Genomic DNA, 24,350 nt, shown 5'->3' on the forward strand with positions numbered 1-24,350 from the left:
GTTCTTCCGACGTCTGATTTCTTTTTAATTATAGGAAATGCGTTTTTCTAAGGTACATAAACTTTTGGGATTGACTGTATAGCCAATACATCCTTAATAGCAGGATTAAAATGAAAGATGTTTCTATTGTTTCAATTTCGGAGGCGACTCGAACGATCCGTTCTTTGTTTGTCACAGGAATTTCGATGTTTCTACATGGAAGACCCAAGTGTTCGCGCCGCCGAACGATCTGATCGCGACTCCGCAGTTAGAATTTGAATTGGGCGATCTGAAACCTTCGACGGAGTACAAGGTGAAGATCACGGTGAAGCTGAAGGATCTGGGCAACAGCCCGACCAGCAAAATCTACAGCGTGAGGACGCTTGATAAGCGAGCGGACGCGACCACTCTACCGCCTCAGATACCCATCGATGCCGAGCTCCACATAGCCGAAACGAATTCAACGTGGATGAACGCGAGGTGGAGGAAGTTCACGGATTACGAAATGCAGTTCATCGACGGTGTTCAACTGAGGTACAAGGAATTAGACAGCAAGGTTTATTCCGGCACGCCGTTGATCCACAGAGCTGTCACGAATTACGTGATCGAAAACCTGAGACCCTCGACCACCTACGAGGTCGGCATCGTCTTCGTCCCGTTCCCTGGACAGTTGACCGAATTGATCAGCGAGAAAACGGTAAATTTCAAGATCAAAGAATAATTCGAATAATATTTAGCGCGGTTCACAAATGAAAATTTCTGTTTCTCTTTCGAAGGTTCAAGTGACCACCGCGATGGAACCGGATCCGTACTCGTTCGACGTCAAGGTGGAGATTAAGACGATTAAATCGACGGACGTGGAAGTGACGTGGTCCGGCGTACCGTATCCGGAGGACAAATACGTGAACATTTACAGAGCGATCTATCAGAGCGACAGTGGCAAGGAAGACATGAGTACTTTCAAAATCGCCAAGAGGGATTCCCATCCGAAGACTGTGATTAGCGATCTGAAGCCAGGTACCAGGTACCGACTGTGGCTAGAAGTGTACTTGACTAATGGAAGGATAAAGAAGAGCAACGTCCAAGACTTCGTTACCAAGCCCGGTGTGCTTCTCCCGGCCACCGTGTCTCAGCAAGGTACAATTAAAGAAAATTATAAACTTAAGTCTAAAGCAGATACAATTTTTCCATAGATGAGATCGATAGTTTAATGACAAGAAATTATATTAAAATAAATGGGAAACGCATAAACTGATGTTGTATTAACTATTTCAGCTGGAAAGCTTGCGTCACTGCCAATTCATGAGGGTGATTATTACGGGCCTTTGGTCGTAGTAGCTATTGTCGCTTCTCTCGCTATACTATCGACCTTGATCTTATTAATGATGTTGATGAAAAGACGGACTAGCAGTAAGGCTGATATATCCTCCCGTAAAAGCACGTCGGCGTACGACAATCCTTCCTACAAGGTAGAATTACAACAAGAGACTATGGGTAATTCACTCTCATTGTTTTAATTCGATAATCGCGACGCTTTCATTCGTGGCAATCGTCATTCGAATAACACCGACTATCTGCAGCGCGCTTTGACGATATTTTAAAAACATTCTTTTCTTGTCTGCCAGACCTGTGAAGACGCAGTGATGATATCAAACGGTAGGAATAAGAACGCAGACCATGAGATGGCTACTATAAACAGCAACGTCAAAGAAACTGCTTGAGGGTTTTGTTATTTATTAAATTTTATTTATTTGATACCACTTCTCCGTCTCGTGGTAAGTATTTCGGTCTGACGTATCAGGAAGTGACGTGTGTACGTACGCACACGTTCGCATGTTTTAATAACAAATTCAGATGTTTTTTAATCGTGCGAAACGCTCGGCAATTTTTCAATTCCTGTCGGTCACGTTGCGTCACGTTGTATTAAAAACTTTGTACATAGCGGTGTCGAGTAATACTAAATATTATTACGTTAGGTAGTAAGATAGGTGTAAGAGAAATTGATTTTATAGTATAAGTAGGTAAAGCTCGAGACCTTCACCTTGTAACATCATTCCTTATACGTACACTGCCACGGTGTATTTAATATTAACAATTAAGTCGATCCGCCTCTTGTACAGTCTACATTTACATCGTTAGAAATCTACGTATCGAATATAATGGCAAGTACACCGTACGGAAGTGTTGAATCATGGATTGAATAAAAACACGGTTTGTATAAATGAGAGTATTTATTTATAGAATCTCATGGGCAACAATTTTCAACTTTCTCAGTGATACAGAAAATATACAAGATACAACAGCATAAGTATTCATGAAGTTCACCGTTTTAACAGTACTAAGAAAGAAATTAATTCAATAACAATTAATATCATGGAAGTACTCGTTGCTGTTTAAAACAGCATTAAACAAAAGCAAAGAAGAGCTTAGAAGAGCTTCTGCAGCTCAGGTTCCAATTCGAGAGGACTTGTAGTTGGAGCATATCTGGAGACGACCTTTCCTTCTTTGTTGATGATGAATTTAGTGAAATTCCATTTGATGTCGTCTGTGATAAATCCGCTTGCCTGTGTCTTCAACCATTTCCACAGTGGCTGTGCGTCATCTCCATTGACGTCGATCTTTTCAAACATGTCAAAGGTGACATTGTATTTCTTGACAAAGTCCATGATCTCCTGAGCAGTGCCTGGTTCCTGGCCACCAAACTGGTTGGATGGGAACGCCAGGATCCTCAAACCTTCCTTCTCGCTGTACTTCTCATACAACTTTACTAGCTCCTTGTAATGGTTGTCTGTGTAGCCACAATTACTAGCAACGTTGACGATTATGCAGACGTGCCCACGATACTTATCTAATGATACATCGTTTCCGCGGATATCTTTAGCATGAAAATCATAGATAGTAGTAGCTTTATTCCAATCCTTCTCTTGAACAAACGTCGCTAGAGTAGTGGCAGAGCATTGTCCCTGATCGTTCTCACAGACTTCTGCCATCACCGCTCCGAAGAGCAGAACTGACAAAACAACGAATTCTACGCAATACAAAAATCACAATCGGTAATTACGACAGGTAATGTTAATAGAACACTATTCAGATGTAATCGCAAACAACACAATCGCGGCTACGCCATTTCATGCCGCGCCGGTTCCGCGCTATCTTCGAACAAGAAACAAAAGAAACGACCTCGAAACAACTCAATAAACGTCTTACTTTAAGTGAACATTTATATTGAATGCGCAGTTCACCTCTCGTTACATGCAGATGAAGTTAATTAAATATCGAAAAAACTGCTACTCACTGTACATGTTGACGTCCTCTCGGGATATTATGAGATAAAAAAACCTCTTGACTGATACGATTCGAATAGCTATCAATAAATTTCTTATTAGTTTCGAGAATAATGAATGTATCCGTGAAATTATTCCAAGTCGCAGTAAATCATACCTTGCACTGTGACGTCGAACGCGACGATCGAACTTAACTGGCGTTACGGTCCAACGAACAATGCGGGAATCAGCGAGAATTGGCGAGAATCTGCAAAAGAATGCGGCGATCTTCCCTTTCTCCAGTATTTATAACTCGTTGAAAACGACGCTACAAACGCAGATGGCGCTGTATAATCGAGATATTTATGTTAAATACTGTTCGTAAAATTTTAGATGATATTACATACGTCACATCCTCACGATACGCCTGTTCTGTTGCCTGTAAACTTTCAGTAGTGTCAGTGAATCGCGAGAATCCGCAGGTTAATCATACTCCGTACTACACAGTCTTATCATATTCTGAACCGTCATTTTACAAATACGAAAGTGTACAAAGCTGTTTAAACATACAAGGTGGGTACGTTTTCCATATAACTAACAGTGATCAAAATTCATCCCTGCAACCTGTTGCTTCTTTACTATTCCCGATGCAATTTGAATGCACGTTACAAACATCGCGAAGAATAACAATAAATGATATATTATATTCGAACTTCTTTTGTTTTGAAGTTCGAAAGCAAACAGTGGATTTCTTTTTTTAAATGGAGTACTTTAATGTATGTACTGTAATGCTGGTACATAATTTTATATTAAAAGAAACCGGTTTCACTTGTGGAAAACCCAGATTATCGCGAGGTCATTAAAAATCATAGTCGTCAGGCATTCTAGTCACGATAGATTCTGTCTACGCTGAACTTTTGTTTCTCTTTCGTCCTCGTAATAATAGAATTTCTTTGTTTGCTTTGTTTATAGATACTTCCAGGCAAAGTATCGCGTACGTGTCCTAGATATGGGTTGCTTAAATTATGATTAAAAACAGAAGTTGCAAAACGTAACTTATCAAAATTAGATGCAGCTAAATGTTTGACCTTAAAGTTAAGATAAAGCGAGCTGTTCTCCGTTCTCATCGAATTCATCTTCTAATCGGAATACGCCCATAATTATAAATTGGAAAAATCTTCAATAAATAAATTCTAACGCTCTCGTTTTTATTATTCGATTATCGTAAAATTACATATAAAGAATGCCGCTACTTCGAAATTTATCTCGGCGTTTTAATTTGCTAACAACCGACGCGAAACCTGATCCACCGCGAGTACCGCCTGAAGGATATACGCATAATTTAGAACCGAATGCGAACGGAGAATCGAAGAACAAGTCACAAGAGGATCAAACTATTCTAGCGTCCGAACAAAGAAACTCTTTCGAAAATGACGCGGTGCCGATTAACAAATCGCAATCGAGCACCTCTACCACAGAAGATTTAAACGATGCTAAATCTTCTCAGAATGATGCGAAAGGACAAAAACGGCCGAACGTGAAAACGAAGTCAAAACAAAATTGTAGTGAGTATTATCTCGACTGTCCGTTCGGACGCGATTGATTTGCACTTATGCGTGAACTATGCTATTACAGCGTGTAGAACGCGTACTGTGAATTATAACATAATTAACTCAAATGATGTGAACATCGGCTCGAAGACAAGTTACATTTGTAACGTTAATCAATTGGCCAAGAATAACGCTGATACATCGGAGGAGCCGTGCTCGAAAACAAAATTTCGACAAATGCCGATGGAAGTGGAATGCTTATCCGTTTCTACTGATCGAGTTACTTTGGACGATATATTTGTCGTTAAAACTTACATAGGACACGGGTGGAGAGACGTAGCTAGGAAGCTATCGTATTCCGACGGACAAATCGAACAGTTCGAAGAAAATTACAGATTCAGGGGCATAAGCGAAGTAAATTTCAGTGCTACTAATTATCAGACAGCGGATTTTAATGCAGACTAAAACATTTGTGGTAGTCCATTAAAAAAACGCGCTTCCATTTTCAATTTTTGTATAAATGCATAAAATTCGCAGTCTACCGATTATTCCTAATTCTATTATAATAAATTTTTGGTACTCTTGTTCTTTCAGGTGATCTATCAAATATTTCTTGATTGGATACAAGCGAATACGAAGGATGCGGAAATCGGTAAATTGATAAATATTTTATGGGCCTGTAAAGAATATGACTGCGCTGAACGACTAATTTCCGCGCGTAACAAATCCATATAATACACTTCAATTGATAATATCTGATATCAGATATTTCTATATAATATGTATGTACATATATAGTACCATTAGCAGTATGGACTTTATTGTTATAATTAGATAAAGGTTGTCATATTTTTTTATACAGTAGAAACCTATATATCTAAACGATATTTTAATTAGTACCTGACTAGTCGAAATTTATTTCATTGAAACTCATTTATACGTCTTACGAACTGAACAAAAACATCACCAAAAGGTTTACATAAATGGATGTCTGCTATATGTATACAACTGAGGTATTTTTAATCATGTACAATTACAATACAAATTATAACAAAGTACGATTTTTATACAAAGTTTACAAAAATATTTACGCGACTGATATGTGAAACATTTTTTCAAATGACACATTAGTGGGCTACTTCAAGTCGTAGAAAGAAAAGTCATAAGTATTAAAGCATTGATTACTCCATCACCAATATGTACAGTCGAAAGATCTAGTTAACGTTTAAGAACGAATAAATTTGAACAATCTCTTCAATTCCAGTTCTTATATTTAACAACACGTGCTCTCAAACATAAACGTAATGTGCACAATGCTTAAAGAACAAATTAATTTACTCGTCGGCCCGAAAACCTGCTGTGATTCCTGGTTTCATCGGCGAAACCGCAGTAATACCTTTTTTCGATGTATGTTTATTAGCGAAAATCTCATCTCTGCAGTTCTCAAAATCCACGATCATCTCTTCTAAATTTTTGTTTCCATCCAAAACCATGACTGGCGCTGGTACAGTGAACAATGTTTTGTGGTAAAGCCAATCGTCATGAATACTATGTAGTTGCTTCAAGTATTCCAGTGATACACTGTTTTCCTCCATCCTCGCTCTTTCCTTCATCCTTTGATAAACAACTTCCGGCGTTGTCCTCAAGTATACTGTATCAACAGTTAAATGATAATTAGTGGGTATCTAACAGCTATTAACTTGAACCATGTGGTTAAAATGGCGCACGTACCTATTAAATCAGTTTCTATTTTAGCATTTTGTATACACCACTCGTACCAGTCTTCTAGAACAACTACTTCTACGTCTCTTAATAGCTTCGTACGTTTCATATTTTCTATAAAACACCTTGCACTGAATACTGATCTCTCCATGATTTTATACGGCATTGGAGACTTAAACGTGTGAAGCTGTAACATCGTTAATTGTACATATGATTGGAACAAGAAGCTGTACCTCATTGGGTCCTTGTACATCAGTTCCTGTATAACATTTAGAAGATTCATCAGTATTACACGATTTTTATTAGTGTATTAACTGTTCAAGCACTTGAAATCTTACCAATAAATTTGTCCCAGCGACATCCCGCCAAAGTTCCACTGGTTCTTGTAAAACCGTAGTGTTATCAAATTGTTTAAAATGAGTTAGAAAAGTTGTCTTTCCACTTCCTATATTTCCCTCTACGCACACCGTAAACGGTCTCGCGTACATCTTACAAGGGCTGGTCATCCTTGCCAGTACGACAAAGGTTTTTCCTTAAAGAATTCAACGATGTAAGGTATTTATAACAAAAATAATTTTTTCTGTATTATGCAGAAGATCACATAGGCATTTTTCACTAGAAATTATGTCCACGTTTAACGAGATCGAACAGAAATGTTAATCAGCTGTCCTAAACTTGGCTTACTGTAAGAATGAGTAAGTATTCGATAATGTTCCCGCGTAAATTTTTCCATAGTAATCATTCTTATGCTAGCCGGTTCAGAGAGGGGATAAACCTATCCCTTCCCCTTCTCCAACCGAAAAACTTGACATTATCGCATTACCAACGATTATCTTTTGTCAACTGAATAATTACCTATTAAACTCATGATTGTATAATTTTTCTGTCTGACACTGTTTATATGACAAGAAATTATAAACACTTCCTGATGAACTTCTTTCCAGGATTACATTTCCTTGCACCACCTTGCACATGTGTAGTACTCCACTGCCTATGTAGACCATAGAGTGGAACTCTTACGAATGAATCGTCCACGAAATTATATAAATAAGCAGATATTACGAAAATTAAAATTAAACACGAAAACATGCACTGACATGCACATTATCCTTATGTTCATAAACGTCGGGAATAAAATAAAATTTTCTCTGCGTCAACTGCTGTCGTTTGAACGAAATAAAATATAAGTTCTCCTACACTAGTATTTACATGCACGTGTATGTACTACATGTACTTAGAAATAAACGTAGAACTTTGCAATTATTTTCTATTAAACAGAAAGGGAATCTTATCAAGTCAACGACAATTAGTGTCTGAAACAATCAATAATATGTGTTACACGTGCCACGTTTCATCTGTTAATATGTATTAGCTTGTCATTAGTTGTTAGGAACTTGCGATCGGCTTATCGTAGGAAAAATGATTTGATGAAGTATTTTTAAACATTTTTTAAGTCATCAGTCGGAGTATCGTGCGTCGTAATTTTTATCACCGGCCTTTTATCTCGATTTTTAGAAAATTGTAAATACGTGTTAAATATGCAATATATTGTCCGTCGGAAGTTACTGTTATAACCATAGTTATAACACAATTTTGCATGCAATTGCAAAAAGTCCGACGTCAAAAGCCAACATTATGAGATGATCTGTTGACTCGTTACTATATTGTTTGTATTCAAATTTTATTGTAATTAGAACAATGCGAAATTTTGTAGGTGACATCGTCATTTGGTAAGTTCCAAATAATTATACTATTAAACATTAACAATCATTTTATTCTCGTTTCATTTGTTCTGTTTCACTCCTCATTTATTGTAATCATTTTTTCCGTAGCATACTGCTACTGCTTTCAGTGACCCTTATATTTGGAGCTAGCGAAATTATCAAATCTCTTGTGAATACAGGGGAAAATTTGTTAAAAACTTCCTCCTACAGCTGGATCATCAAATTGTGTTTAAATTTACTGAGTTATGCCACTGTATTATTGCCAGGTTGCCTCATATACAAATATGTACGCCACACCAAATATATTCAGAGAGGAGGTAAGCAGGAAAGACAGAATTTAAATGTATAACTGGATTTAAAACTGAACAATTTCTTTGAACAGGCAAAGGTTGTATACACAGATTAGTACATGAATGTTTTGTCGGCCACTGTGAAACAGGGCTTTTGGATGCTTCTTATACAAGCACACCACCAAATAGTCAACGTACTTTTACACAAGATGCTTTGTTACTCATGTATTGTTTCTTTGGACTACAAGTCAGTTATTTGACATGGGGTTACTTACAAGAGAAGATAATGACTCAGGTATAATAGTCTACAGTCTAACAATTCCACATAAGCATATCTGACAGTCTGTAGGATCAGCATTTTTTTCTCTAGGAGTATGAGAACGTTGCTGGTAACAAGGATCGTTTTCAAGACTCTCAGTTTTTAGTGTTCGTAAATAGGATTCTTGCATTCTCGATGTCGGGACTATATTTATTAATTCAAAGACAGCCACAACATAAAGCACCCCTCTACAAATACGTATTTTGCTCTTTATCAAATATCATGAGCAGTTGGTGCCAGTATGAGGCTTTGAAATACGTCAGCTTCCCAACGCAGGTGATCATCTCATTTCTACCTCAAAATTGAGAGTATTGTAATTGCATATAAATTACAGGTATTGGCAAAAGCTTCCAAAATAATCCCAGTAATGGTAATGGGAAAGATAATATCGCGAACCACTTACGAATATTACGAGTATGTTACCGCTGTACTCATTTCTGTTGGGATGACACTGTTCATGTTGGATAGTACTGATCATAAAAATGGTTAATACCAATTCTTATAATGTTTATTCATTGATCTTTTGTTCTTGTCATTATTCTTTTTTCATGCTTTTAGACGGAGTTACTACTGCGTCTGGTATCATTCTCTTAGGAGGCTATTTATTATTAGATAGTTTTACAAGTACCTGGCAAAGTGCATTATTTGTCGAATACGGGGCTACAAGCGTACAAATGATGTGTGTAGTTAATATGTTCTCCTGCTTACTGACTGCTATGTCCTTATTTCAACAATCTAGTTTTCCTGTTATACTTTCTTTTATGATAAAGGTAATTTTGATTGAACCCGTTAGTCCATCGACGTTAATCACAGCTAAATGTTAAATATTGCCTTACAGTATCCTAGGTTTATCGTGGATTGCTTACTTATGTCAATTTGTTCAGCGACTGGCCAGTTGTATATTTTCTATACTATTTCTAAATTCGGCCCAGTAACGTTTGTCATCATGATGACCATACGACAGGTAATCATTTTCGACACGACTTTTCTATTTTCAGCAAAACATTTAACTACAGGAAGTGTTCTCTTTACAGGGTTTAGCTATTTTATTATCCTGTTTGATCTATCACCATCATATAACAGTATTTGGTATAATTGGTGTAATAGTAGTGTTCGGCTCAGTATTCTTACAAATATACTGTAACAATCGTTTGCGCGCAATCAGGAGACGTAGAGCTGCGGCGAATACTATAATATAGGTACAAATTTTGAAGAGTTTTATATTTCCTTTTTAAATACACACCGATTTCGTCAACTGTTTGTCGTTACTGAAATCTACTGACTATTTCACACACGCTGGGAGAAAAAAATCTGTTATCTTTTATAGCGGTATTCGATGACGTAATTTCGAGCAAAGTACCTTTAAACGAAATGTATTTTATAATCTCATTTTACTTAACACTGTACGATTAAATCGGAAGGATGCATTATTTATTCTAAGAATATTTATTTTATTAAGAATGTATCATTTTTACAAAGCCAAAAAGAGATTAATAAAACGTGAAAATGATTACATAATCTGATGTGCGAAATGTTATGGAAATTAAATAGGCGGCTTAGAAGGCTGAATCAATTTTAATTTCCATAGGTATGCGAACATACAATATTTTAATATATCTGCTCACTCTTCTGGAGACGTAGGTTTATAAATAGCTATAAGGCACAAGATAGAAATGATTAATTCGGATGCCAAGAGTACCAGTTGTATGCTACAAAGTATCACTTCTAATCTGAGAACGTAATTTTGCCAGATTAGAAAGTACAGCGTAGCCAAGGAGCTGGGCACGGTCAAAATAACTCCGATAAAAATGGGCAGTCCATGCTCGGTCAAATTCCCTTTCCTCCCAAGATAGATCCTGGCTCCTTCCGTGATTATCAAAAAGAACAAGAGCGCGAATTCTGTCAGCGTCGTACTTGTTCCCGTTGGCAGGTTCGCCGCTTTGAAAAATCCCATACCCAGCTCGCATATCGCGAACATACCGAAGTAAAAAGAGTTCAGATACATTAGAATTTCGTATGTTAAGGATGAACTGGCTATAATTGGCATTTTGTCAACTCCTTGACAATATTAGAAATTAGGTTCTATCTACTAGACCATAAATAGTCTCATACTGTTTCAATCATTTAGAGATGATCATTCATCCTCCCATGACACTTCCCCTCTTGGTCGTTTATTGACTTTTCTTTAACATTCTGTTTGTAACTCAACGATATCACTTTTGAGTTATATGTACTGCCCTTTGGTTAGGACAGTATATATTGTATTGACGAACACTTCGATAATAATATTATACTGATTACTTTCACTGCTGTTTATCACAATTACTTTTCTCCTCAATTTTCTCATGGATCAAGCGTTCCAATCATGATACAATGTATACACGTCGAAAAAATGCAAAGTATTTACTAGGCATGTTGTACCTACACCTACGCCTACAATCTATTTTCATCAATTTCATAAAACGAATAACACGAATACATGAAGCAGGGTTACCAAACAGCGAAATGAGAAACAATTTGTTTAGAATTATTCGATAGATATTATAGCAAAAAAAGTGATTAGGAAGCAAAAACAAAAAGAAATTGACTGACTTTAAGTAGTATGATATCTGACCGAGTTAATAACCTTTGCAAAATACGAGAAAATCCAAGGAAACATGTTCGTTTGATGATACGAAATCTATTACGAGAATTAAAACAGATTTAAATGAGAGAATACGAATGAACAGCATTAATAAAGTGATTTTAACGAGGAAACAAATTGCTCGAACTGTCTATCATGGAAAATAATCCAGCACGATTGAGTATGATTAGCGATTACTAATGGCACTTTGCCCGAGGGTGTTTCGTTTGAACAAATTCCTCCAGAATCAAAGGAAGAGATGGCAAAGGCACGTATCACCGATCCGATTTCATCAATCAATAACGAGAAGCGCCAGCACGTTGGGATGCTCGAAGCGGGCTGTTAAGGCCATATTTGTTCTCTCGTACAAGCCTCGGCATCAACGGCAAATTTATGAGAATGATTTATTGCTGAGGGAGACCGAGCGCGAAAGCCTCTTCAACGTTATTTTGATCATGGCCAGAGTTTTCGTAATAGGATCCGTCGTTATCGGGCTGGCCGTCGCGTATTTTGTCACACGGCTTACGCATGGGAACGGGTTTCCCTTGATCCTTCGGAAAAGTAATTTACTCTTTAGTAAAAGTGTGCGAGAATCCGAAAAGGTCGGGTTTTCGATATTTTCGAGTTCTTGTCCACGTCTGTTCGTTAATTAATAAAGTCATTCTAGATTAGTTAAAAAACCAGAGCGTAACAAAATCGTTTTCTTTTAACCGGATGCACTTTCCCCCTCGTACGCTTATTATTGAGAAGAGATTACTAAAGAGTAGCAAAATAGGTCCTATGCAATTTCCTTCTAACTCCACTCGTTAAAGAATAATTGGCGATGAATGAAATAATTAATCGATTGGTCCTCAAGTATTCGAGATAGGAGGAAATTGTATACGACCTTTTTTGTAGGTAATAAAAGTACCTACAACTTTTATTCGAAGCAGTTTTCGAAATGTTTAGAAAAAAACATTATTAATCTTTCCGAGATTTTGCTAAGAGACTTCTCGAAATTTTCCTTTTTCCTTAAATACTCCTAAACCGTTTTTTCCTTAAATGCTCCTAAACCGTTGAACTCACGGGAAAATTGTATAGGATCTTATCTGTAGCTGATAACTAGAGCTACAATTTTTATTAAAAAGATTTTTCACTAGTGTCAATAGTTAACGAGTATTTTGCAATAAACTGTTCTTTTCATTTTTTGTGAAATACTTGTAAACTGTTGACGCTAGCGAAAAATGCTTCAGACAAAAGTTGTAGCTCTTATCAGCTATAAATGTTACCTACTGTATTTTGAGCCCCATTGGGTCTCATTCGCTGTCCCAATGATTATTCTACTTTTAATAGTATCTCCTCGGTGCGCGTACATAGACCGCGATTGCTATTGCAGGCATCGAGTTTCTTGGCCCGATATTCATTAAATTTGGACAATGGGCCTCAACGCGACAAGACTTGTTTCCCGAAGAAGTTTGCCGCACGTTATCGCACTTACAGCGAACCGCTTGCCCGCATTCTTGGTTTTACACGAAACAATTGCTCAAAGCTGTGTACGGCCCGAACTGGAGGAACGTATTCGTGAAATTCGAACACGAGACGCCCATCGGCTCGGGCTGCTGCGCTCAGGTATATAAAAAATCGAGTCGGGTGGAGGTTTGATCGGTAGCCCTGTCCGTTCGAAATCGATTCGATTCCTGTCCGATCGGCAGGTGTACAAGGCCTGGGTGGATCCGAGCGCGTCGGTGGATCTAACGCGAAGGCCTCGAACCTCTGCGTTCGTTCAAAGTAATTGAAACGTGAACGGAAACTTATAAAAATTTTGCCCGATCTCTGATCGTTGCGTTGCCGCGTCGCGAACATTAAATGAATCTTGTTACAGTTATCGAGTATCTTAAGCTCGGCGCGTTATTCGCTTTCATCGGTGAGTAGCGCACAGAAACGAAACGACTATGTCCCAATATGCGACGTAAGAATAAAATGATTTCAGACAGAAAGTTAAATGTCATCCGTGAAACACAATGCGCCGAAGACGCGTGCGTCAGCCGAAATTTACAGCCGGTCGCGGTCAAGGTTCTCCACCCTGGAATCAAACAGCAATTAAAGTATTACACACATTTTCAATAAGAACAAGAAAAAATAGCACTGATCTTTTGACGTATTTAGATTGTTTCTTCCTCGTCCCTTATTTTAGAAGAGATCTTTCTATAATGAGAGGAATCTGCAAATACGCCACGTACATAATTCCGCGATTGCAGTGGCTCAGTCTTACCGATTGCATCGACGAATTCTCGCAGATAATGAAAAATCAAGTAACGTGAAATCAAGTTCTTATTCATTTCTATTTCATCGTATTTTCAATGAACGTTTTCGGAACTTTATGGAGGTTGACATGAAACTGGAGGCAGCCAACTTGATACAATTTTCGAAAAATTTCTCTGACAAGGAAGATGTGGTTTTCCCGCAGCCTTACTGGAATTTCACCCATCACGACGTCCTTGTGGAAAGTTTTCACGAGGGCTCTCCTATTTCCGACTACCTCGAGGACGAGGATACCAAGTTGCAAGAAAGACTAGCGAAAATAGGTGTAAAAACAGTTTTGAAAATGGTTCGCAGTAACATTGACGATTCAGTATGATCAGTGAACACGATCGGTGTATGCAATTCTATATTGCAGGTATTTAACGACAATTTTATTCACTGTGACCTGCATCCAGGTAACATACTAGTAGAGATGAATTGTCAGCCGACTGGGAGGATTAGCGCTTGGTTTTGGAAATTTATCGGTCGTAGATACTTCTCCAATTGCCCGCGTCTAGTCATACTCGATTGCGGCTTGGTGGTGTCTTTGAGCGATCGCTGCCGAAGGAATCTTAAAGACGTCTTCCGTTCGGTGCTCATGGGAAATGTACATGTCCTGTCCGTAACATCGCGTCTCGGATCTAAGCAATATAATCGTGTTTCACGGATAATTCAACGCGAGATGAAGTTACAATAACGTTGGATCACCCGTGAAATGCGATTATGCTCTATAAGTCCGTCGAGATACGATATATTCTCCTTAATCGTCGTTCATTCCTTTCATCCTTTGATCCGTACAATTAAAGGGCGAGTTGGCCGCGGAGTACATATTGGAACACAGTTCCCGCGTTTCCGCTGACCCGGATGGTTTCAAGAATACCATGAAGAAAATAGTAAACGCGCATCTTAAAAACCGAGTCAACGTACGTCTCTCGTTTAACACTAGATTGCCCAAGGAAGTCATTTTGACTGCTTTTGGACAAATGTACAAATAATAATGCATAAATTATTTTTTCCCAAGTGAAGTANATACTAAGTTTCAGTCTTTCTAGTGTTAAACAATTTTCAAAATTCCTCTTTTATTATTGTTTAAAAATATTATAGGTGCACGTGAGTACCATCGTATCTGAATTGTTCACCGCAATGGTTCGACACCGGGTCAAGCAAGACGGATCGTTCAGCAGCGTGATTCTGAGCATGGTGGTGATCGAGGGTCTCGGTCGCAGTTTAGATCCTAACATTGACATTTTCACGGAAGTAGTGCCGTTTATTTTTACGCGCGCCTCAATGTACGACGAATAATTATAAAGTGTTAATTCGAGCGAGTGGAAGCCTCGTACAATTGTATCGAGTATCGTTGAGTTCTTATTTTAAGAGTCCGGATCCTAACATTGGCACCTTCACAGAAGTAGTGCCGTGTACGACGAATAATTATCCATGTTCAATTAATTTCTCCTACAATTTTATCGAGTATTATTATTTTTATGCATTCCATCGCTGAAAGAATTTTGAAACGTAAAAGAAGGCGTTCGAGAAATTACGAATGTTATTCGAATACACTGAGCGGTCGTCGCCGTCCGAATAAGGCGCCGCGCGAGAAAATTCCCGTTTTAATAACGTACCATTAAACGAGTCCCGAGGAGGATTCCGATTTTAAAACAGTATATACACGGACACGTATATAATCGCAACGGTCAGAATTCCGACGAGTGACCAGTTGTTCGTGATTGCTTCCTGGTTGGCCGACCATCTTTGGCACGATGCTGTATCACCGGTGTACGAACACAGAGGAAAGCCTGTATACGCGCGTATACAAATGTGTCGCCGTTTGAACCATTTCTGTGTACGTGAATTCACATTCAATGAAGTTCCGATTAACATCGATCGCTTTAACAAGCAACGTTTTGCTCCTCTATCTTTGAGCACCGAATTAAGATTTTAATACATTGGCTGCGATTCGTTTGATACTGAAAAGTTTGCCCGTGGCCGAGTCGTCGATCTTCCTCGGTAATAAAGATTTAAGAATTCATTCAGTCCGACCGGCTATTTTCTTAATTTGTTCGTTCAAATTGTACCAGGAGTATCACGCCATCTGCAGAACGTAACGATTTGAACTTGAGATCCCCTCCAAAGTTCAACTGTCCCCTCCGCTGATGAGCGCCGAGTTGGGCCAGCAAAAGGAACGGAGAAGCTTGGGAACGGACCGCGAACGCAGATGTGTGAGCGTCGTTCTTCGGAGTGTGTACACCGGAGATGGTCAAGCCCTTCCTCAGCGTTTCATCTTCGAACGTTTCTTTGGGAAAACAAAAATCGAGCGAAGACCCCGGCGGGACCATCCAGCCCGTGGATGTTTTTCACAGCGTACCAAGTAACGGCAGACGGCAATTAATGCTCCTCACTTATCCTGTTTGATCCCAGTCGTTTCAACTACATCTACCGTAGCATACTTGGTGCGCCGTCCAAAATTAGCAACACTTCTGACAGAAATATTATTCGAATCATCCTCGAGATTTCTCTTTAAATACCTTCCTTTAAAAAAAAAAAGCACGAAGCGAAACTGCTGCGTTTTTAATGTAAAAATGATTCGCGCTGACTTCTTATTTACCTGAAAGCTGTCGGGACATTCTACCGGAGCGAAAATAGAATTGTCAGAGATAGATTATGTTTTTATTCGGTGATCGAAGTTGATTTTACCGTTGATTTTACCGCTGGTACCGGCAAAACCACCATCACAATCACCACCACTTCTGCTACCACCACCACGACCACGAACCACCACCACCACCACCATCATCATCGCTACCGCCACCATCAGAATCATCATCTGAACGACGGGGCTTTGGTGTCTTTTTAACTGTACTTCAGACCACGTACACCCTTCGTAAGTACAAGAACTCGGTCTCTCGCCTATTTTTTTTTTTTAATCTTTCCCGGTCACCCGTGCGACACGCGAAACCGATACGTCGAACTTCCGGGTCGCCGAAGCGGTTCATTGCGCTCCGTTCGAAAATTCACGGCCGAACTAAAACCGTCGATTCGCAAACAAGTGGCGAACCGGTACACGCGCGTGTTTTACGTGTAAATAGTGCGAATCGTGTGAGCACGTGGCTCTTCTACAGCGCGGACCAGCGACTTGCTGCGTGGGATCGAAGAGATCAATTGTAATCAGTGGGAGGCGTTTACCGTTTCCTTAAGTCGACTAATTTATTTGCATGGTACCATCGGTTAATAATAATAATTTAGGGACGACTCTGAATCGGATAAACCAAGCCACGTTTCCGATGAATAATTCAAGCGTTTTTTTTTTCGAACGGTAGATGTAAACAGGAAAACAGTTCGAATCCTTTTAGTGAATCGAAATAATTCGTTATTCCTTCGCTGAAAACTCGTTTTACTAGAACCGCATTTACTAATCTATTTGATAATTTTTATTCGCTTCTAACGAAGCGGATCGTGTTCATTTATCCGCGTGTTTTATACGATAACGCGGTTATCGAGTATCCGAGAACTTCAGTGAGTAATGAGTAAAGTTCTGAGATTTTTCTGTCTGCGACTAGAATAGTCAATTTCAAAGTTCATGCAACGGAGTGCTCGTAGATTTAGTTGCTGGAATCGTCCGTAGCTGTCTCGTTACATAATTATCGTACAGCTGATTGACTCATCAAGCTCTTCAAACTGATCAACCTCATTTTTTACCAAACTTAATTATTTGATTCTACAACAAAAAGACTTGAACCGTTTGCTTACGTTGTAATATATATTATAATCGTCTGACGTGTTCGTGTCTTAGAACACGGAAACTATTTCATAGATTACATTTAATTAGTTCGAGGGCAGCGATTAGTTTTCGTTTGGCAATGAACTCGCGCACAGAAACGTATACAGAAATATCGTTGATCTTGCTGGGAATAAAATATTGAAATCAACATGTATACACGCGTAACGTAGATTAATATGGAACGTATTTGTCCGGGAGTTATCAAACAGTAAATATTCAATTGACCGGCATATGGGTCACGCTAATGAGATAATGTGCATTCAACTTTCTTCACTTACGTTTATTACGTGTGTCAGGGGAGGAAAAAAAAAAAATGTAGATTCGCATGAGGCTTCTCTGCCGTTAGCCGGTCGCCGATCACGACTTGTTAAATTGAATTCGCGTGTATTATTGTTCATTTGAATGCCGTGGCTCTAATAGAATCGCGCGCGCCGGTACTTAACGGTGATAAACTGTCGCTAACGAGCGAGAGATTACACGGCGAAAAGTTCTTATGAACTGTCTAGAGTCGCTCTCTCGGCGAGCATAATCCTCGATCAACATCGCAGTCATTAAGAGCGACGTTACTCTGCAGTTTTTACTTTCTATTTGACGCATCCACGCCTTATCTTATCGATCCGTGTTTGTCGTGACAACAAGTACAACGTAAATTATTAACCATGACTTTGTAACTTGTTCTCTTTGCAATTTGAACTTCCTCCTCGATTTTCTGCATCACGCAGTTCTTCTTTAATCTCCCGTTTATCATCCCCACACAATTAACGGTTACTACCTCTCGTGCACGTGTTCCCAGCCACGAGGAGCCTCGTTATCGTGCCCGACGTCTTTTTGTTCCAGCTCGGCTTCGTAACAATGAATAACTCAGTGCAATTAATGAAGACCGATTACGGCCGCTTGTACGCGGCTTGCGATTCGTCCTGTCGGCGTAAAATGAAAATGCGATATGATTCAATTCATTCTTGGTATTACTTAATTTTGATGAAAAGTTCAAGGCGACCTTACGTGAATCGTTTCACGCGTTACGCCACGGCGATAGATCAAATTCATGTATTCGACATCTGCAGATTTTCGTAACCCGGCATCCGGTTGCGTCGTGTCGTTGGTCGCACTGAGGAATCGTAATCGGCGAGTAATCAGGAGTCCGAGGCCTCCGCCTTTATTTAGGCATTTTCTCCTCGATCCGTGTAACAGCTCCGCGATTACCGAGTCAAAGAGAGAGCAGGGTCATCGCGACGGCACGCGTTATCAGGACCGCGAGTGCAAATAGAAGAAACTCGGTGTCCGTAAATAACACCGGGACAATCAGTCGGTCGCGGGCAGCGTGCGCGAGGCGTCGTCGGTCGTCGTGTGAATTTTTTCGCCGGCTGCCAGCATCTCGTTTCGATTTATCGCGAAAAAGCTCTCGCTCAGCTTCCGCGAGTCCGCTCCTAGCCACGCTCGCCGGCGTGTGCACAGGCTCTCTCTCTATCAATTTCCTGTTTCGCATTCGTTCTCCATAGACCGGTCGAACGAACCCCCTACCTATCTAGGATCTAAGAGAAGTTTTGCTCGGGTGTCCCGGCCGAGCATGTATCTTACGCGATGCGGTTGGTCATCATAGTCGCGTGTGAAACTGCGTTCCCGGCATAGTTTGCCTCAAAAACATCATGTAAGATTTCTGCGTACGGACTCTCCGTCCTCCGCTCATTCTTTCTCTCTACGCCACGTATTTTTATCACCGAGATAACGTACGTCTGTGAAAATAAATTACTGTTTGCCGACCAGCGTCGAGTCGGATCGAAGATACCTACGGTACACACCGTGTACCGATGTGTAACTTTCGCTAATTCGAGTGTCGCGTGATAAAAATTTTATTACGCGCGTCTGTCGTCGCCGTTCGAGGAGTAATAAAAAAAAAAATAAGTGCGTGAGCCAAGCGGCTTGTTCTTTCCACAGGAATCTCGCCGAGGCGCCGGGTCTCGAGATGCTACTTTCGAGCGCTTGGTTCGAAGTGATAGCGGCAACACTATTGACCATCCTGATATTCGCTACCAGTTATCGTCCAGCTTGGTGGTTCTGGACCGGAGCTCATAGAACCAACGGTAAGTTTACATAGAACGGTATCCTATCCAACAGACTAGCAAGAATCAATTGAGAATCGTGAATAGATTTAGTCGATAAATTGGAGTGATCGAATGCAAATTCACGTATCTTTTACTAAAATTAAATGGACATCAGTCAGTTCGTATTCTTATTCACCCTGTACATGGTAATATCAATATTGACGTTGATAGTAGATCCACTTCGGAATGTTTGTAGACGACATGGTCGAGGTCGATTTATGTTTCTATTTGAGTTTGTATTAGAAATGAATTTTTTACTGTTGCGAAGTGAACCAGTTTCCAAATTTTTAACACTAGTTTAACTTCATTCTATCGTAAGATAATAGAATTATGGAAACGTTGAAAAAATAACTATTTCGATTTGTAATAATCATTACGAAGAATCGAGTAATTCAAATTTTTTTCACGTTGCCTAAATCGTGGCTGAGGAAAAACACCGCTTGAACAATGCTCGGCCGTCGACGTTTCGCCACGTGAAAGTGAATTTCTACGCGCTAATCAAACAGAATAAAACGCGAGAAGCGCGTGCACGTGCGCGGCCGTAATCGCGTGGCGGAACAGCGTTCCTCTCTTCATGATTGGTAAACGTCGGAAGAAAATCACGTTCGGTGGTACGGCGCGGCCTTCGAGGCGAATGGTGCTCGTGGTCACGGTCTCCTTTCTAAGCTCGGAGCTTGATTCCACGCGGCAAGGTCGCCCCGTCGACCTCGACCGTCCTCCTCCGACCTCGCGGAGTTACTTTCTTGGCTAACGCGAAGAGCTGACACAAAGTTGTTCGCCGGGGAACTCATGTTCCTCTTTTTGCGGGATTCGCAGCCCGGGAGAAGCACGAGAGGAGGTTTAAGACCGTGTCGGACGTGCCTGGGCCGTATTCCCTGCCAGTCCTTGGAACCAGGTGGATATTCTCTTGCGTAGGGCGTTATGACCTCAACAAGATCCACGAGGCTTACAGGGGTAAGAAGTCGAGGCTAATTAATACCGTGGAACGATCTCGCTCTGCCACCCGACTTTCCAGCTTCCTGGTCGCCGTATATGTTTTAACAAAGCGGATTGTTTCTGATTCAAGAATAGATTTGCATCGGCGATATGGCGCGTTATGCAAAGAGGAAGCGTTATGGAATTTCCCTATTGTGTCTCTGTTCTCCCGTCAGGATATCGAGACTATCCTGCGGCGAAGCCCGAAATACCCTTTGCGTCCTCCGCAGGAAGTAATCTCGTACTATCGGCGTATTCGCAGAGATCGGTACACGAATCTCGGTATGGTCAACGAGTGAGTAGTTTTATAAAAAGAATATCATATCCGGGCCGATCGAAACTTTTAAACAAACAGACGTACGATAAAAAGGTCATTGAAATCGGGACGACGAGAGACCGCTTGAAAACTAATAACAATAATAATAATAATAAAAAGAGAAAGAATCATTTTTGTAAAATCACGTAAGAAGTTAAAACTTTAAACGAAGGGAATAACTCAGACAGGGGAAAACGTGGCACGATCTTCGGCTCGCTCTTACGTCAGAGCTGACGGGGTCCAACACCGTCCTTGGCTTCTTCCCGGCACTGAACATCGTCGCCGACTCGTTCGTCGACTTGATCCGTCGCACGAGAACGGGTTGTTGCAAGGTGACAGGTTTCGAGGAGCTCGCGTACAAAATGGGACTCGAGAGTAAGCTCCTCTTTTATTTCACCGCGTCGATTCATAAATCCTCCACGGTCCTCCTGCGTCCTCAGGTACCTGCACCCTGATCCTCGGTAGACATCTGGGCTTCTTGAAACCAGACTCGAGCAGCGAGCTGGCGATGAGGCTGTCCGAAGCGGTCAGGATACATTTTATGGCACTGAGGGACGCCTTTTACGGATTACCGCTTTGGAAGGTGTTACCCACGGCCGCGTACAAACAGGTGATAGAGAGCGAGGATGCCATATACAAGTATGTCGTGGAGAATATTTTAACGAGTCTCGACAGCTCGGCGAGCTGGGAGACGATTACGCGTTTCGCGTTATAAAAGTTGCTCGCTTTCAGCATCATTTCGGAGATCGTCGAGGCGACGATATGGGAGCAGCGGGACGACGCCAGAGACGAATCGGTCGAGGCTGTCTTTCAGTCCATCCTCAGGCAAAAGAGTTTGGACATGCGTGATAAGAAAGCAGCTATTGTCGATTTTATAGCGGCTGGTATACACACAGTGAGCCTCCTTTATTTAAACGCCCTTATGGAGAACACTTGTAACAGTGAATCTTTCATTCCTGTCGTCTTTTATTTTTGATACGTTCAGCTAGGAAATACTCTGGTGTTCCTCTTCGATTTGATTGGACGCAATCCTAGCGTACAGGCCAAGCTTTATGAAGAGACCTACTCGTTGGCTCCGCCTGGCTGCGATTTAACCATCGAGAACTTGAAGCAGGCTAAATATTTGCGCGCGTGCATCACCGAGTCTTTCCGGTTCGTAACGCGTCTCGCGATTACTCTTAGAATCGACATTAACCTGCTGTGATTTATTTAGAATGATCCCGACTACGACCTGCATCGCGCGTATCTTAGATGAACCCGCCGACCTCAGCGATTATCATCTGGCCGCCGGTGTGAGTAGAATCGATCTTTCCCATTTTCCGATATACGGAACATTTCTGATAAGAATTTATCGTTCGAGTATCGTGGCGCGTCCTTCGATCCTTAAAACGATTTTTTTCTATCAGACCGTGGTGCTTTTACACACTTGGATAGCAGGTCTGAATGAAGAGAATTTTAAAGACGCCAGGAAATATTTTCCTGAGAGATGGCTGACGACCGTCAGCCCTCATTCACCGATGCTGGTCGCACCGTTCGGAACTGGGAGAAGAATCTGTCCGGGGAAGCGATTCGTCGAACTCGCGTTACAGCTTATCCTGGCGAAGGTTCGTGAAGTTTCGTTTTCTGTTTTAAACATTTTCATAATTGTACATTCTTCCACAGATCATACGTGAGTTCGAGATCATTGCGGACGAAGAGCTGTCGTTCCAATTCGAATTCATCCTCGCGCCAAAGGCTCCGGTCTATCTCGGTTTCCGCGATCGTTCGCAAGTGTTATAACGATTTACAGAAAACCACTATGTTTTTGATCATACTTGTAATTGAGAAACGACGTCTTAATTACAAGTACGATTGAATATAACTTTCTTTATGATGTGCCCAGCTTTCGTTTCGGATAACGATTTTGATTTCACAACAAGTTGAACGATGCATTTGTTGCAAATAGTTTTTGTTTAGCAGTCGCAGAGTACTTATTGTTCACTGGAGTGTAATGTAATATTTATATTTAATAACATCGATCGACCGTTTTAGTTTTCTACCGTTCAAACTGTCCTACGTTTACTTTCACGAACATTCACGATACGATGTAAAAAAACGTCTGCGTCTTCATTATTATTATTATTATTTGATAAATGTAATAAACGTGAACCAGCGACCGTGATCGTTCCAACATCGTAAGATAACGGCCATGTAAATAAAACATGTATTATAGATGTCATGTGTTGAATATAGTTATAAATATATTGATAGCTGAAAAAAGTCAAAGGTTCTTTACACACATACTGCTGGAAGCAGCTTCTCAAGCGTTTTTTCTCTCAATCGGCTGATCTGAAGTTTATTCTTACTAATAAGCTACACTCCATATAAAGGATGTCCCAGAAAAAGTGTTAGAGCAGAGGAGAGGTGATTCTGGAGGTGTTTCTGAACAACAATTTCCTTTGGTAAAATGCAAAGTGAGCCATGGTTTTTGAATTATTAACGAAAAATAATGATCAATGAGAATAACACTTTTTCTGGGACACCTGTATAACGAAACTGCCTCCAGACCTCCAGTAGTATTACATTTTTTACCCATTCTTTTCAATTTTATCAGACTTCTCGAGTGCTAGGGAAGATCTACACGAACAAGATTACTCAACGTTTATTTATTTATTTATCTGTTATCGATCTTAATTAGTAAAACTATAATACATATACATGCAAAATAGTACTTGAACGGACTGGAAATAGTTGATCGGATACACTAATAAAAATGATAAAAACAACCGAATCGGTAGTTAATTTTCTCTCTCTATCTCTCTCGTGATTTCATAGCAATTGATCTACGTACGATGGAACTTACGTTTTGATTCAGACAATATTCTTTTCGCGGCTGTTACTTGACCAAACTTTTGATGCTCCTGGGTAGATTAGGGATGGAACCCTTGTTCACACTGGCCGCCGTTGGTCGCATGAAACTGTGATTCCTGGTCCCGGCTCTCGGATGACTCAACTTACTTTTCATAGTTGAGGATGGCACTTTTTCGATGTTCGGACGATTCATCAATGACGATTGCGGTCCCGCGCTGCTCCCGCTGCTGCTGCTGCGCGACGCGATTCCCCGAGCTTTAATTCCTTTCTGTGCATCGGTGGTCGACTGAGAAAGCAGAGAACATTTTAAAATTCATATAAAAAATAAAAGATTTGCGGTGCCAGTTAAAAAAAATGGAATTTGAATAGCTTTAACACTAGATTGCCCAAGGAAGTAATTTTGACTGCTTTTGGGCAAATGTACAAATAATAATGCATAAATTATTTTTTTTCCCAAGTGAAGTAAATTTTTCTTATTGTTAACATTTACTAATAACTTGTTATATGACTGTAAATAATATAAAAAATATTAAAAATTAATTTTAGACAAATTTCTTTACACATTATTCTTTCACAATG

The 24,350-nt window shown here is 40.2% G+C and overlaps 9 protein-coding genes across 13 annotated transcripts in view; 5 read left to right on the forward strand and 4 right to left on the reverse strand.

Annotated features, from left to right (window-relative positions):
* The window catches only part of sas (stranded at second), a 19,522-nt gene extending 17,321 nt beyond the window's left edge, over window positions 1-2,201 (forward strand). For 2 of the 3 annotated variants that reach the window (XM_026815076.1, XM_026815074.1), the window contains 4 exons: window positions 178-676; window positions 756-1,116; window positions 1,255-1,448; window positions 1,605-2,201. In XM_026815076.1, the coding sequence (XP_026670877.1) occupies window positions 178-676; window positions 756-1,116; window positions 1,255-1,448; window positions 1,605-1,700 (1,150 nt within the window). In that variant the 3' untranslated portion in view covers window positions 1,701-2,201. Of the gene's footprint in view, window positions 1-177; window positions 677-755; window positions 1,117-1,254; window positions 1,474-1,604 lie in introns of all 3 variants that reach the window. The other variant, XM_026815075.1, reaches the window with a different exon arrangement.
* Window positions 2,192-3,525, reverse strand: LOC108626755 (putative phospholipid hydroperoxide glutathione peroxidase). The gene is made up of 3 exons (XM_018027605.2): window positions 3,421-3,525; window positions 3,275-3,343; window positions 2,192-3,007 (listed from the first exon to the last, which is right to left on the reverse strand). Exons 2-3 carry the CDS (start codon window positions 3,279-3,281, stop codon window positions 2,406-2,408), a joined length of 609 nt encoding a protein of 202 aa, XP_017883094.1. The 5' UTR covers window positions 3,282-3,343; window positions 3,421-3,525; the 3' UTR covers window positions 2,192-2,405.
* A 115-nt stretch (window positions 3,526-3,640) lies between these two features.
* On the forward strand, window positions 3,641-6,050 carry imd (death domain-containing immune deficiency protein). Its single transcript, XM_018027602.2, has 4 exons — window positions 3,641-3,815; window positions 4,215-4,807; window positions 4,878-5,206; window positions 5,387-6,050. The coding sequence occupies exons 2-4, from the start codon at window positions 4,486-4,488 to the stop codon at window positions 5,525-5,527; spliced, it is 792 nt and encodes a 263-aa protein (XP_017883091.1). The 5' UTR covers window positions 3,641-3,815; window positions 4,215-4,485; the 3' UTR covers window positions 5,528-6,050.
* On the reverse strand, window positions 6,046-7,512 carry dnk (deoxynucleoside kinase). Of its 2 annotated transcripts, none has more exons than XM_018027604.2 (4): window positions 7,370-7,512; window positions 6,853-7,046; window positions 6,524-6,773; window positions 6,046-6,443 (listed from the first exon to the last, which is right to left on the reverse strand). In XM_018027604.2, the coding sequence occupies exons 1-4, from the start codon at window positions 7,380-7,382 to the stop codon at window positions 6,127-6,129; spliced, it is 774 nt and encodes a 257-aa protein (XP_017883093.1). In that variant the 5' UTR covers window positions 7,383-7,512; the 3' UTR covers window positions 6,046-6,126. The 2 variants fall into 2 exon arrangements, with proteins under 2 accessions (XP_017883093.1, XP_026670879.1); XM_026815078.1 differs by lacking the exon at window positions 7,370-7,512 and adding an exon at window positions 7,199-7,355.
* A 228-nt stretch (window positions 7,513-7,740) lies between these two features.
* On the forward strand, window positions 7,741-10,287 carry LOC108626752 (adenosine 3'-phospho 5'-phosphosulfate transporter 1). Its single transcript, XM_018027601.2, has 8 exons — window positions 7,741-8,244; window positions 8,347-8,555; window positions 8,621-8,823; window positions 8,899-9,123; window positions 9,182-9,332; window positions 9,406-9,617; window positions 9,686-9,811; window positions 9,882-10,287. The coding sequence occupies exons 1-8, from the start codon at window positions 8,213-8,215 to the stop codon at window positions 10,044-10,046; spliced, it is 1,323 nt and encodes a 440-aa protein (XP_017883090.1). The 5' UTR covers window positions 7,741-8,212; the 3' UTR covers window positions 10,047-10,287.
* A 116-nt stretch (window positions 10,288-10,403) lies between these two features.
* Window positions 10,404-11,301, reverse strand: LOC108626756 (transmembrane protein 216). Its single transcript, XM_018027606.2, has one exon. It carries the CDS (start codon window positions 10,892-10,894, stop codon window positions 10,469-10,471), a length of 426 nt encoding a protein of 141 aa, XP_017883095.1. The 5' UTR covers window positions 10,895-11,301; the 3' UTR covers window positions 10,404-10,468.
* A 218-nt stretch (window positions 11,302-11,519) lies between these two features.
* LOC108626700 (putative aarF domain-containing protein kinase 2) lies at window positions 11,520-14,745 on the forward strand. Its single transcript, XM_026815079.1, is given in 8 exon segments — window positions 11,520-12,031; window positions 12,846-13,078; window positions 13,162-13,237; window positions 13,332-13,373; window positions 13,440-13,554; window positions 13,644-13,761; window positions 13,836-14,357; window positions 14,557-14,745. Coding segments are annotated over 8 exon segments (1,656 nt in total). The 5' UTR covers window positions 11,520-11,670.
* A 102-nt stretch (window positions 14,746-14,847) lies between these two features.
* shd (cytochrome P450 family 24 subfamily A member shade) lies at window positions 14,848-23,077 on the forward strand. Its single transcript, XM_026815077.1, has 12 exons — window positions 14,848-15,757; window positions 15,829-16,118; window positions 19,464-19,609; window positions 20,447-20,584; window positions 20,702-20,900; window positions 21,106-21,296; window positions 21,362-21,560; window positions 21,654-21,816; window positions 21,907-22,073; window positions 22,135-22,213; window positions 22,328-22,525; window positions 22,584-23,077. The coding sequence occupies exons 2-12, from the start codon at window positions 15,904-15,906 to the stop codon at window positions 22,698-22,700; spliced, it is 1,812 nt and encodes a 603-aa protein (XP_026670878.1). The 5' UTR covers window positions 14,848-15,757; window positions 15,829-15,903; the 3' UTR covers window positions 22,701-23,077.
* Window positions 23,078-23,550: 473 nt separating this feature from the next.
* form3 (FH2 domain-containing protein formin 3) overlaps window positions 23,551-24,350 on the reverse strand; it is a 16,293-nt gene continuing 15,493 nt past the window's right edge. The window contains exon 26 of one of the 2 annotated variants that reach the window (XM_018027667.2): window positions 23,551-24,057. In XM_018027667.2, coding sequence (XP_017883156.1) covers window positions 23,797-24,057 — 261 coding nt within the window. In that variant the 3' untranslated portion in view covers window positions 23,551-23,796. The remainder of the gene's footprint in view (window positions 24,058-24,350) is intronic. The other variant, XM_026815073.1, reaches the window with a different exon arrangement.

This window comes from Ceratina calcarata, unplaced genomic scaffold (genome assembly GCF_001652005.2).
Source record: "Ceratina calcarata isolate Rehan_Ccalc_2016 unplaced genomic scaffold, ASM165200v1 scaffold428.2, whole genome shotgun sequence".
Taxonomy (NCBI): domain Eukaryota; kingdom Metazoa; phylum Arthropoda; class Insecta; order Hymenoptera; family Apidae; genus Ceratina; species Ceratina calcarata.

What these genes read in the sequence shown, in the direction of transcription:
- LOC108626752 (XM_018027601.2), top strand. Translation starts at nt 8,213, where the DNA reads ATGCGAAATTTTGTAGGTGACATCGTCATTTG. An exon ending in ACGTCAGCTTCCCAACGCAG is followed by an intron (nt 9,124 to 9,181) that starts GTGATCATCTCA and finishes TATAAATTACAG; the next exon opens with GTATTGGCAAAAGCTTCCAA. An exon ending in TAGTACTGATCATAAAAATG is followed by an intron (nt 9,333 to 9,405) that starts GTTAATACCAAT and finishes TCATGCTTTTAG; the next exon opens with ACGGAGTTACTACTGCGTCT.
- dnk (XM_026815078.1), bottom strand. Translation starts at nt 7,256, where the DNA reads ATGATTACTATGGAAAAATTTACGCGGGAACATTATCGAATACTTACT. An exon ending in AATACTTACTCATTCTTACA is followed by an intron (nt 7,047 to 7,198) that starts GTAAGCCAAGTT and finishes GAATTCTTTAAG; the next exon opens with GAAAAACCTTTGTCGTACTG. An exon ending in AATAGAAACTGATTTAATAG is followed by an intron (nt 6,444 to 6,523) that starts GTACGTGCGCCA and finishes CTGTTGATACAG; the next exon opens with TATACTTGAGGACAACGCCG.
- imd (XM_018027602.2), top strand. Translation starts at nt 4,486, where the DNA reads ATGCCGCTACTTCGAAATTTATCTCGGCGTTTTAATTTGCTAACAACC. An exon ending in GAAGTCAAAACAAAATTGTA is followed by an intron (nt 4,808 to 4,877) that starts GTGAGTATTATC and finishes ATGCTATTACAG; the next exon opens with CGTGTAGAACGCGTACTGTG. An exon ending in GATTCAGGGGCATAAGCGAA is followed by an intron (nt 5,207 to 5,386) that starts GTAAATTTCAGT and finishes TTGTTCTTTCAG; the next exon opens with GTGATCTATCAAATATTTCT.
- shd (XM_026815077.1), top strand. Translation starts at nt 15,904, where the DNA reads ATGAGCGCCGAGTTGGGCCAGCAAAAGGAACGGAGAAGCTTGGGAACG. An exon ending in TAGCGGCTGGTATACACACA is followed by an intron (nt 21,817 to 21,906) that starts GTGAGCCTCCTT and finishes TGATACGTTCAG; the next exon opens with CTAGGAAATACTCTGGTGTT. An exon ending in ATTATCATCTGGCCGCCGGT is followed by an intron (nt 22,214 to 22,327) that starts GTGAGTAGAATC and finishes TTTTTCTATCAG; the next exon opens with ACCGTGGTGCTTTTACACAC.
- LOC108626756 (XM_018027606.2), bottom strand. Translation starts at nt 10,894, where the DNA reads ATGCCAATTATAGCCAGTTCATCCTTAACATACGAAATTCTAATGTAT.